Source organism: Carassius carassius, chromosome 42, assembly GCF_963082965.1.
Source record: "Carassius carassius chromosome 42, fCarCar2.1, whole genome shotgun sequence".
NCBI lineage: Eukaryota > Metazoa > Chordata > Actinopteri > Cypriniformes > Cyprinidae > Carassius > Carassius carassius.
In genome coordinates this window covers 18586278-18598225 of record NC_081796.1, presented here as the reverse complement: position 1 = coordinate 18598225, position 11948 = coordinate 18586278, and the positions used below count along the sequence as shown (strand labels likewise).

The 11948-nt window shown below is 37.7% G+C and overlaps 2 protein-coding genes and 1 long non-coding RNA gene across 4 annotated transcripts in view; 1 reads left to right on the top strand and 2 right to left on the bottom strand.

Annotated features, from left to right (window-relative positions):
- The window catches only part of LOC132124031 (uncharacterized), a 130376-nt gene extending 123183 nt beyond the window's left edge, over positions 1–7193 (bottom strand). The window contains exons 1-5 of the long non-coding RNA XR_009426704.1: positions 7075–7193; positions 6819–6872; positions 6509–6562; positions 5980–6027; positions 5244–5300 (exon numbers count right to left, since the gene is read on the bottom strand). This is a non-coding gene — a long non-coding RNA (uncharacterized LOC132124031). The remainder of the gene's footprint in view (positions 1–5243; positions 5301–5979; positions 6028–6508; positions 6563–6818; positions 6873–7074) is intronic.
- mcmdc2 (minichromosome maintenance domain containing 2) lies at positions 71–5180 on the top strand. 2 transcript variants are annotated; one of them, XM_059534763.1, is made up of 14 exons: positions 71–224; positions 462–592; positions 729–788; positions 946–1141; positions 1215–1337; positions 1518–1619; positions 2124–2252; positions 2343–2577; positions 2658–2863; positions 2970–3136; positions 3695–3874; positions 4212–4354; positions 4704–4813; positions 5017–5180. In XM_059534763.1, exons 1-14 carry the CDS (start codon positions 128–130, stop codon positions 5169–5171), a joined length of 2034 nt encoding a protein of 677 aa, XP_059390746.1. In that variant the 5' UTR covers positions 71–127; the 3' UTR covers positions 5172–5180. The 2 variants fall into 2 exon arrangements, with proteins under 2 accessions (XP_059390746.1, XP_059390747.1); XM_059534764.1 differs by lacking the exon at positions 71–224 and having other exon boundaries at positions 478–588.
- A 2351-nt stretch (positions 7194–9544) lies between the features above and the next one.
- On the bottom strand, positions 9545–10927 carry LOC132124080 (transcription factor 24-like). Its single transcript, XM_059534862.1, has 3 exons — positions 10858–10927; positions 10071–10519; positions 9545–9838 (listed from the first exon to the last, which is right to left on the bottom strand). Exons 2-3 carry the CDS (start codon positions 10476–10478, stop codon positions 9737–9739), a joined length of 510 nt encoding a protein of 169 aa, XP_059390845.1. The 5' UTR covers positions 10479–10519; positions 10858–10927; the 3' UTR covers positions 9545–9736.
- Between the last annotated feature and the right edge of the window lie 1021 nt (positions 10928–11948).

The window sequence follows — 11948 nt, the reverse complement described above, 5'->3', positions numbered from 1 at the left end:
CTAAAAATGTTTATAGGTTTTAGACGCCTTGTGCGAGGTTACGCGTGATGCATCTCATTTGCATATATTACATTGAGCACGAGCTTCCCGCCGAGCTTCAGAGCCAACGGCGGTGCATTTCAGCGATATGGATGGTCTGCTTTCCCTAAAAGAAGCTATAATTATTTATTTAGACAGAAGTGGTGGGTTAAGTAAACTCATTGAAGACTGTAAAATCTATAAAGGTTTGTTTATAATGTTGGATGCCTTATTAGTTAATTAGTTCGTTACTTCTATATTTAAATACGTAACGTTACCTCAGTGAACAGGAGCCCTTGAGTATTACGTTACATGACACGTCCGGTGTCCACATCTGGTTTTTATCTAAACTTTTAAGTTGATTCTAACATTTAAATTAAAATAACAAGAACACATATCTCCATTACTGTTTACACAATGAAAAAGGGAAACATGTCTTTCAGGTGCACAGCAGACAGAGGCCGTGTATCGGTTCAGTTTTGATGTCAATCCCTCAGATGTGCTTGAACTGAACGCCACACTGGGAGACTGTATACTGCACGACCCTGTCAAAGCCATTTCACTCTTTCAGTCAGTGAGTTTCACAAATAAAAATACAAAGTACCCAACTTACTGTTTTCTTTTGGTTGAAATGTGTGAAAATACCATATATATATTATTGTGCTTAACATATTTACATCAGATCTGTATTTAAACTGGTTATTTTTCAGGTATGTTATCTGTCTATAAAAACACTGTCACTTATTGATCACATAGAAACAGAAAACCAGGTAAGCAGCAGCCTAATTAAATGCAGATTTCACTTTTTTCATGTGCGAGAATATCTATCTATCTATCTATCTATCTATCTATCTATCTATCTATCTATCTATCTATCTATCTATCTATCTATCTATCTATCTATCTATCTATCTATATTCTGTATAGGTTAATGTTGTTTTAAAGCCAACCCACTTGCCACCTTTTCCCAACTATTGTTTGGATCTCTCTGAGTTTCCCTGTGGGTATGGTCCAATGAGACCCTTGGCTTTGGAGGGCCTTGTAATTGCCATGACACGTGTCACCAAATACACACAAGGAGCCAGATTTCTCTGCTCAGAAGAGAAATGCCCTTGTTCTAGAGGTAGGTAATGTTATAAACTTTATTGGTTATTTTTGTAATTGTTGTCCTACACGATTTGTCAATTTGTCCAAAGGGTTTCATCATATCAGAGTTCATGCACCAGGTGCCACAGAGTCTGTCACAGTTAGGAGTGATTTTACCTGCTTTCTCTGCTCTTCTTCGCTGAGAGAGGATGTGAAGTCCCGGGTTTTAGGGGGTGAGACAACATTAATTTAAAAAACTATTGTTTATAGAATGCCATTCAAAATTTTGGGATTTTAAATAAATGAATACTTTTATTTGGCAAGGAATAAATGCAGTGATCAAAAGTGACACTAACAGCATTTATAATGTTGCAAAATATTTATATTTCAAAAAATTATTTTTTAATCCACAGATAAACAGCTAGTTGAGCTCATTCATGTGAGAGCAGTGGATGTTTTAGGAGTTCATGATGCTGATTCCTTAAGATATCAATCTGTCACCCTTTTTCTAAGAGGTAAATGCTTGTTAGATCTTAAAATACCCCTTTTTATTTATCATGCTATTGCAAAAAATCTTTTTAACTATCCATTAGGATTTAATACAGTTAGTGTGTGAATCATCATGCCTAATTAACCTGGTTTTCATAATGTTGAAGCAAAGCTCTCAAATAAATAAACTGCTGAAACCCATCCACGCACAGTATTCAGTATCCTGTCTCCTTCAATAATATTTTTCAGTTAGCCAACTGGAGAGACCACAGATTCTCTGGATGGTATTAGCATATTGTGTTGACCTAGTATTAGTCTGGAATTCAATACGACAGGCTCCAGTTACTGAACATATATGTTAATGAATATAAGGTACACTCATTAGTTGCTACAACCCATAGTGGAATCCTTGTTTAAAAGAGCCTGCAGTGTTTCTCTTGGCAGTTGTGTTGGTGGTGAACATGTTTCTCAAATAATACGTGAAGACCAGCTCTCAGCTGGCATTGTTTTGTTTCTCTTAATGTAATTAGATGAACTGTGTAACTCCATGAGAATCGGCCATCTGTACCGAGTTGTGGGGATTCCAGCTCATGTACACCAGTGGCCCAATGTAACCTGGAGCGTAGAGGCTTGCAGCATCCAACCATTGACCCCCAAATGTAAAGTCTTGTTTTGACTTTGATGGTATGAATATAACCATACATATTCACAGAATGTCAAAGTCATTTGCTCCTGACTGCTGCTCACAGGCCCCTGTCTGGTTAGCAACAACTTCCAGAAACTTCAGACAGCCTCGGCCTGTTCCCCGTGGAGATTTGCTGCCATTGTAGCCAACTCATTTGGTTCCCCGGTGATTCCACCTGGACTTTACAACACATTAAAACTGGGGCTTCTTCTTAGCCTAGTGCAAACTGAAGATAGTCCAGACTCTCCCAACCACCTGGATGTGCTTGCTCTTACCAGTGACACTCTAATCATTGACAGGTCTGGGTTTTTCAAATGCACATCTCTTTTGATAATAACCATCAAAATATTATGCATATTATGTGCATATTCATTCACAGGTTGATGAGATATAGCCTGCCTTTGGCCTCACGTGGCATTCATCATGCGCTAACAGGAGAGCTGTTGGCATCTCTATCTAGAGATGAACATGGAGCTGGTACCGCCAACATCCATGCAGGTTCAGCTTTGCTGGCATCTGGAGGTGTCTGTCTGTTGGGAGATCTCACATGCTACAAGAAAGACAAGATGGACATGCTTCAGTCTGGTGCCAATTGTTTAAATTATTTCTATCACAGATGAAGACACAAGATAGAATTCATTGTGCATGCATTTTAAGCAATCAAGCAAAGCAAACCTATTTTTCCCCTCAGCTCTCGAAAGCAGAACCGTGTCTGTTTTCATTCCTGGCAAGAAATATGGTGATGATATGGACCAGCACCTCTCCTTCCCAGTCCAGTGCAACTTTTGGGCCCTAGCTGATGCTGCTTCCCCCTCCAAGAGGACAGCCAGATGTGATAATGTGGTGCTGGGTTCTGTGGTGGGTTCATATCTTATTTATAGCCAAATGGAGCTTTTCCTCAGAAAATAAGATAGGAATTTTATAAGCATTAAATACAGACCACAGGACTGATCAGATGTAGAAGGAATGCAGCTCGGCTTTCCAGATGACCCCACCTCTTTCTGTATTTGGGAACAGGAACCAGAGACAATGCCATCTATTTTAGGGGAGTTCCTCATTGTGCTTATTTGTGTCAGCAACCAAATCCCAGTTTTAAATTAATCCTTGATCTTTAAATTAAAATAACAAGAACCCATATCTTCATGACTGTTTACACACTGAAAAAGGGAAATGTGTCTTTCAGGTGCACAGCAGAGCAGACAGAGGCCGTGTTATCAGTTCAGTTTTGATGTAAATCCCTCAGATGTGCTTGAACTGAACGCACAGTGGTTATTCGTGTCAGCAACTGAATCCCAGTTACTCCAAATTGTTTAAAAAATGACTTAGTGTTATAGTACATCAGTGCTTCTGTATAGAAGTCATGGTTTCGCAGCATCTGCTTATCTTGCAGTAATTAAAATTGTTATATAAATGCAGGAAATGGGCTCAGTTCCTCTTCAGCTTGCCGAATTGTTTGGAGTCATAGTACAGTGTAGAGAGACAAGCAGCAATCATCCACTCCTGTCTATGACAGTGCATACCCTGAGACAGGCCATGTCCCCAGAAGAGCCCCTATATCCAGCATGTATGCAGTTTACCACACAAGACTATAAAGAGGTCAGTCAATGCACACTTCAGATCAAAATTTTATTTAGTAAAATTATTCTGATTGGCATTCTAACTTATGATCCTCTGAAGGATCACGGGACAACTCTTTTAAATTGTAATATTTAAAATACATTTTACTGTATTTTAAAATAAACCTCCTTCTTGAAAAGACTTATAGAAAACAACAAAGCTTTATTCCAAACTTTTTATCAGAAGTGTACAATAAACTGTAATTAGGCTGTTTTTTTAGTAGTTTGAAACATTTAGAGAGAAGTAACTTACATAATGTGGTTAGTCTAAGTTACATAAAAAAGTAGTTTTTCCAAACTTGAGTATTTTCTCCCAGCTACTGGCTCACGCAAGGGAACTAAAGGTGGGCCTGAGTCCTGAGGCTGAAAGAATGATCCACAGCTATTACTTGGCCAGTCGCAGGGTTCGCTCTGACTCGGCACAGAGATCCACTGTCTCAGTCACTTCTGTCAAACTGCTGTAAGTTCTACAAAACCAACATACTGACAGCTACACATGGCTACTTTTCTTTGCAAAGCACTGCCTTATTATACCACTAGATGGAGCAATTATATACACAATACAGCACTTCCAGAGTTTCCAAAGGACTGCGAGCTTTTGTTTGAAAAATTGTTTAACAATATTTACAATACCATGTCAGTTTATTTAGAGGTACACAGAAGTCTTTAAGACTGCTATATTCAGCTAAAGCAGCCAACAACTGTTAGCAAAACTTTTTTTTTTAATAAATTTAACCTCTTTCGTTATTCAAAGATCAAACATAAAATTACTTTTATACACAAATGACATTGTTTATTGGTTCTGGCAGGATTGCTTTGGCCCAGGCTCATGCTAAACTCAGTTTAAGAACACAAGTTCTGGAGGAAGATGCAGTCATTGCAGTTCTGCTGTGCGAAAGTTCAGTCACCCTAAAACATGGTTAGTTCCCCAAAATTATTTGCTTCTAGAGTCTGACCCATATGAATACAAAATTAAATGTTTCACTGAGAATTTATTTTTAATTTTATGTTCATTTGATCAGAACCCATTTACCTTTTAGCAATTCATTAGGATCAAGCTCCAGTTACAGTGAGTACATGATAGAGTTTGGGAATAAAAAAAAATTTGTCTTGGGAATGCAGGGGCCTCTGCGCTTGTTTTTCCACCCGATGCGGTGTTTCCTTGTGCTCTCCGTGACCTGGACTCCTTGCACCAGAGGGACCTCATGTTGGAAGAATCCCACAAGCACATCTTGCATTTTGTGCAAACCTACGCCACCTGCACAGTTGAGGAATAAATTAAGGTATTACACACAGAAAAAAACAATTCATGAGAAGAAAAAAAAAAAAAAAAAAAAAAGACATTCCACACTTCATTTATCTACCTCTCTGGTCACCCTTTTTTCCCCTCGTGGTAATCTTTGGACCTAGTGGGAAGTAAATCAGGGCAAATTTAATGCTAGTGAAATCTTAAATGGGGTACCAAGTAATCAACTGTGTGGCTGCTTCAGATAGTCACAGTGTCAACAACCCAATCTGGTCTGATGGGTAAACGGCAAAAATGCGACATTCATCATGGCAACAAGCATAGGGTGACCATATGTGCCATTTTTCCTGAACACATCCTGGCCAGGATTTCTATATTGCCTAAAATATCCAGGTTTGGCTTTGGTTTCCTGTTTTCATACTTGAAGGAACATTGTACGTAATCGACCAATCGTTGTGTGTGAGACGGTGGGATCTACAGAAAATGGTCAAAGCCATGCAAATGTGTGTAAATATTAGTGTTCGACTTGAATCAAAGAACCGTGAGAGCAATTCAAAAGCACACAAAACCGTCTGCTCTCTAGAGCTCTCATGGTACTTTGACAAAAAAATTGGTCTGCGCAGCACAAAGTCAAAATGTGCATATTTTAGGCAATATAGAAATCCTGGCCAGGTCCTGAGAAAATGCCACGTTGTGTCACTCTAAACAAGCATTCATTTTGCCTCCAAACCACACAATTAGCACTTAAATAAAACATTACATGGCTGAACTGCTAAAACATTTGGAATTACCATTTAAAGCCATTACAACGTATACCCCCCTGCCCCAAAAAAAGGTACCTCTCTTCATCTGCAATTCTCAGGTTTCACAAGTGGCAATCCTTGAACCTGTAAGGAAAAAGGTTGGACAAACTTAAACGCTGACGAAATCTCAAAAAGGGTACTGGGTATTCAATTGTGCGGTTGCTTCAGATAGTCAGTGTCAGCAAACCAATTTGGTCTGATGGGTAAACGGCAAAAATGTGACTCATCATAGCAACAAGCATTTTCCCTAAAATATACTTAGCACGTAAAGCGGTCCTATGACGTTGTTAAAATAACATTGTTCATTTGGTGTAATGCAATGCGTTTGTGGTGTAAAAACATTTTCCACATGAAAAAGTCTTAACTTTTATAAAGAATCTCTTTTGGTTTGAGACTTTAGTCTTTGCAACTCTAGGGATCTAATATATGCACAAACAGCTTGTAACACTCCAAAGAGAAAGGAAAACTTGAAATAGCATCACATGACCCCTTATTAAAAAAACAAATTTTTTTTTTTTTTAAACCTCATATTTAAAGCATTTACAATAAGTACACATTAAGTTACCATTTATTCATCTGCACTTCCCATGTCACCCTTTTCCAGTGGCAATCCCTGGACCTGGTGTGAGGGTGGAAAAAAGAAGAAAAAAAGTTACATTTAATGCTGGCGAAATCTCAACCAGGGTACTGGGTAATCAAATGTGCAGTTGCTTCAGACAGTCAGTGTCAGCATTCCAATTTGGTCTGATGGGTAAACGGCAAAAATGTGATCCTCATGGCAACATGGATTTATCAAAACCACACAATTATCACTTAAGGAAATAAAATGGCTCAATTTTGACATTACAAACTAGCATTTAAAGTATTATAGTTACCGGTCTTCATCTGCACTTCTCAGGGCACCCTTTTTCTAGTGGTAATCCTTAGATCTAGTGGGGAAAATAGAAGGATAAATTTAATGCTGTCAAAATCTCAAAAAGGCTACTGGATAGTCGACTGTGCTGTTGCTTCAGACAGTCAGTGTCAGCAACCCAATTTGGTATGATGGGTAAACGGCAAAAGTGACATTCATCATAGCAACAAACCATTAAATGAATTAAATTTAAAGCTATTATTATACATTAAAATTACCGGTTTTAATTCATCTGTACTTCATGTTATCCATTTCCAGTGCCAAATGTCATGATCTCTTCCAGTGGCTGCAGCCATCTTCATCTGTTTGTGATTCAACAACAAAAAAAGGACAGATTTAATTGATAATTTAAGCTTCAGATCTGCTCTGAAGGTAAAATCTTCCAAGATAAGGAACAACAAAATAGACCACCCTAAAAAGACCATCAAATACCCATGTTGTGTTTCAGCTATTGATTTTCTGCTTCAAATAAGCCGTGCTGAGGGAACAGCCAGTAAATGAAAAACTCAAAGATGACTGATGAACTAGAGGTCAAAAGGCACATGTAACACAGCTTGAGAGTAGACCCTCCCACAGCAGCACAAAGGCATGGGCAGCTCTAGTTCAACTCAAGGTCAGGACCTTTATCAAGACCACAGCACCTCCAGTGAGTCAAAGCCCTGATTACCCAATCCAGGTCATAGAAGGCCATTCCAAAACCAGCCAGGCCACACGGGACAGCAGACCTATGCCGGACAGAGCACAGTCCTGCCGACAGCAGAACAAATGGCAAAGGAGCAATTTATCACCAGATCTAGGACACTCACCTGCCAAAATGATTTATAACGGTCCTCATGGGATACTTAAATCCTTTTTTAGGATAGGTCATGATTACAACATGACTTGACAAAATTTAAATTTTTGTAGAAAGTCTGGACTTAACAATATTGATCATACGCTCCCAGAAGGAATTTAATACATCTGTATCCACTTTGGGTTCAAAATTAAGAGTAACTCGAGGTCTCTTCACCACATAACTGCAAAAATGCTAAAAAAAAAAAACGTAAAGAAAAATCTACATTCCAAATTAAAACTAGTGTTTCTAATTATTTTTTTAAACCCGGCATAGACAATCCAACTTTTAGGAATCATTCCATTTCGAAAAGGAGAACCTGAATGTAAATCTACTGGGACATTTCTTCCCCATCCAGTTAACTTAACGTCAATGCAAGGATTCTCATTATGCAACTCATGTGATATAGAGCGTCTCGTTCCTAAAGATTCACGATAATGCTTGGGATTGATAAAATGGGAATGCTTCAGATTCCAGTAAATAAAGTAGAATTGTTCTTCTACGAAACGATGTAGCAAGTAAGTATTTTATAAATTATTCTCGCGCGTGCTGACCCACCACGTGGCAAAGCCAGGAAGAAAAAACCTCTACGCGAGCCTTTAACCTCATGAACAGTTCTACCAATATCTTTAATTATACTTTCACTTCTGTTAAAATGCATCACGACAATAATTAATCGAAGTACATTTACCTCAAGTTATGCTGCACCGTGTAAAATATGTGACCAGCTCCTTTCCTGCTCTTGCGAAGAAAGAATGTAACGCATGCGTACTTCACGTTTTAAAGGGGAACTTCCTAGAAAGAGCAGCACATGCGTGTTGAGGTTTACTGAAGTCGACCGGAAGTGCTTAAATCTTGCATATGTTCATCACAAGTTTATATTTAAAGCACTACCAAGAGTAAATTTTTTTTTTGTATATTTATAGCGCTCCCAACAGTTTTCAATTAATGAAAAACCTTATGAAATTACAAAACTTAAACGTCTAAAAAAGCCTAAACCGTGCATTTAATAATCATATCCAATAGTTTGTCTCTCTCATGCATATTCAATTCAAAGTAAACAAAAGAGTAAACAGAGAGACATTTAAATAAATAGATAACGATGATCCATTTAGTGACATATTTAGATCAATAGTAGCCTTTGTTCTGGTTTATAAATTTTAAATCTAAAGCCTAACTTTTAAACCTCTTTATAGGGTTTAAAAATGCTTTACAGACTTATTCAGTACTTGCCACAGACTTTCAGTGACTCCATTATTAAGAGTTTTAAAGGTTTTTAAATGCAAATTCACAGCATGCTGCCATCACATGTGATATATTAGAACTGTAAATGAAGACAATAATTAATTAAAATATTACAATATTAAAAATGTTCAGTGTAGGGTATGTCAAATAGGCCTATTTTAAACCAAGGTATAATTATAATGTTCGTGTTGGGAACACATTATAAAATACGTATTGCACATTGTGAAGGCGTTATAGAAAAACATCGATAATAATAACATTAATAATAAACTTGAGATCAGTATAATTTTTAAGAACGATTTTATTTACTATTCCACATGTGCTATTCACATGAAAAGGAGGAAAGAGCCAAGGGAGGAGAAAAGGTGACGATGATGCTATTGTTGCGATTCTGACAGACCACTTCACATGACGAATGTTTAGGTTATTCACACATTCATTTAGTGCAAATGTAACAGAAAGTGCACAGCCGACAGCTCAAGCATAACTGAACCCAAAACACGGAATTTCAGACAAAGTACAAGTACAGAACTGCAGAAACAGAAAGAAACCCACGGTTACACATATTGTTTAATATTTTAATCTTATTTACATATTTGAAATAATTAGGATATATTAATATGCACAATACTCAGTTGTCATATGGCACAATAATGATAATACTTTCAATGAATTTGGTTCACTTGCCGCGTGAAACAATTTTGCTAAATTTTAAAGACTGCAACAAAATTACTAAAACGACAACTCTATTTTTATTCTTCATTTTTTTATCATTACCTCCAAAAGTCTTATGTGCAAATGATCTATGTTTGAGAGGATGACGAAGATGCCTCTTGATTTTCATTTGAGTTATCCAGGAACTGGCCAGTGGCACCGACATATAGTCTGGAACGCATTGGCCATTTCTGAAAGACAAAAGCGATAAATAGAAACACTTAATCATCTGTTTTAAAAAATGAATTGTCATGCGTATAGTGGATATTTTCAAGCAGACTAAACATTAACTTTGAAGTCTCCTATTCAAAACTTTTAAGAGTGAATGTTTTAAATGAATTAAAATTTATAAAATCTCAAATTTGCAATATTTTCGGCTTTACAGTTCTATTTCATCCTAAAATAGGCTATAATTCGACTTACTTTCACAGGATGTAAGTAGCCATCTCCCTTAAGTGAGTTCAAAGCTTCAGTTTGTTTTGTGTTGTCCTCTTCCATCCCTTCCTCTTGCAAGGTTCTTGTTAAATGCGCTATGTATGTGGTTGCCAATATCAAGACGTCTAGTTTGGAGAGTTTGGTGTCCGGGGGCACCGACGGTAATGTTCTCTGTAGCTCGAGGAACGCATGCCTGAGCGTCTGCACGCGAGTCCTTTCGCGCGCTGCGTTGGTTGCCGCGGGTCTTCCTCTGCCACCGAGGACACTAGACGGGACCACCCTGGAGCGGGACAGGGCCTCTGCGCGCCGGCTGTCCGCTGAGAGCGTGTCAGGACTGGGGCTCGAGTTAGGGCTCGATGCGGGACTGTCATCCCTAACTGTCACAATGCCATCCATATGGATCGACTGTCTTCCAACCACTGAAATCACTTATTAACCTGCATGGTTAAAACAGTAAATTTTCAAAAAATAAAATAAAAAATACAGACACACACTTAAATAGCAAAGATGCACTTTTATTAAAATATCTGAGAATAATATGTCAAAAATAGATTTAAGCCTATGCACTCATCAAAACCTTTGTAAAAACATTTTTCCTCAAGTGAGCCAAAAATCTCATGGCCAATATGAGTAATTTAATGTCAAAACAATAAATAGCCATAATAGACGCTTGATTGTCAATAAATCATTCCAGCCAAGAACATGCAGTTTTAACACAACCATTCAGAATTATAAGTTGCATTGTCATGAAAAGTTATTAAAATGTAAAACATACCTGTATTATTGTTAAAAGTGTTGTCTTAAAAACACATCAAGGCATGAAAAGCTCCAGAGCTCAGCAAAAAGTTTTCTTTTCAAAAAGTCATCTCCTGTTTAAAGTAATAGTCCCTTTCGTTGTAAAAAATATATATAAGGTGGATATATGTCCGCGCACACGCAGCGTCCTCACCTGAATGACTGCGTAAAGTCTCCTGAGCCTCTAATTTATCGGGGAACACAAAGAGCTGACAAGTGTTTCACTCCGGTGCAATTAATCAAAAGCCTTTAAAATTCTGTCAACTCGAGCCGTTCTCTATATTTTCCCTTCCCGTCGGTCTGTAGGAGGGCACAGTCCATTTTCCGACGCCAGAGGCAGCATTTGTTGGTCCACCCATTTGCTTTGCAAACCACAGCTTCTGAATATTATATGAAATCGTGTTTATTCAAGAAATAAATACTTTATTCCTATTGATTTGCTTTGTTTGGTGAAAACTGATGTGGTTTGTGAGACTCAAGCATTCAACAATAAAATCATTTTCAAGCTGCCAAACTGATTCTATCAGATCAACTGCACAGTGCTCTCGACAATTGAACTCTTCTTTAACATTTTAAAAGGGATACTGATATTATAATTTTGAGCCGCAGACATCAGCTTCATTGCCTCGGACAAAGTAAATAAATAAACTCTGAACACTGCAATCAACTGGCATGCTTGAGGAAATTCTTGTGAGACTCCTAAATTAATCACTGTTTTCCACAAACGGAGATGTGAGAATTAATGAAAGGAATTATTCATAACATGTATATCTGAGACTGTTCTTAATAAACATTGTTTTTGTAAGGATGAAGTAACAGTATTGTCCCCAGGCCAGTAATTATGAAGCAGAGCAAATGAGGTTAAGTAAGCTTCGCTGTCTAATTAGGCTACTCTACATCTTTCAGAGGTTATAGGCCTATCTAGGCCTACGTGTAGATATTCACTCAAATATGCAGGAATTGCATTCATGCGTTACTGTAGCCTACTCAGTACGTATATGTCTAAACATTATTATTAAATCAGTTCTATAATTCATATTAATTTACCGTTTCAGTCTAGAACGCAGTGTC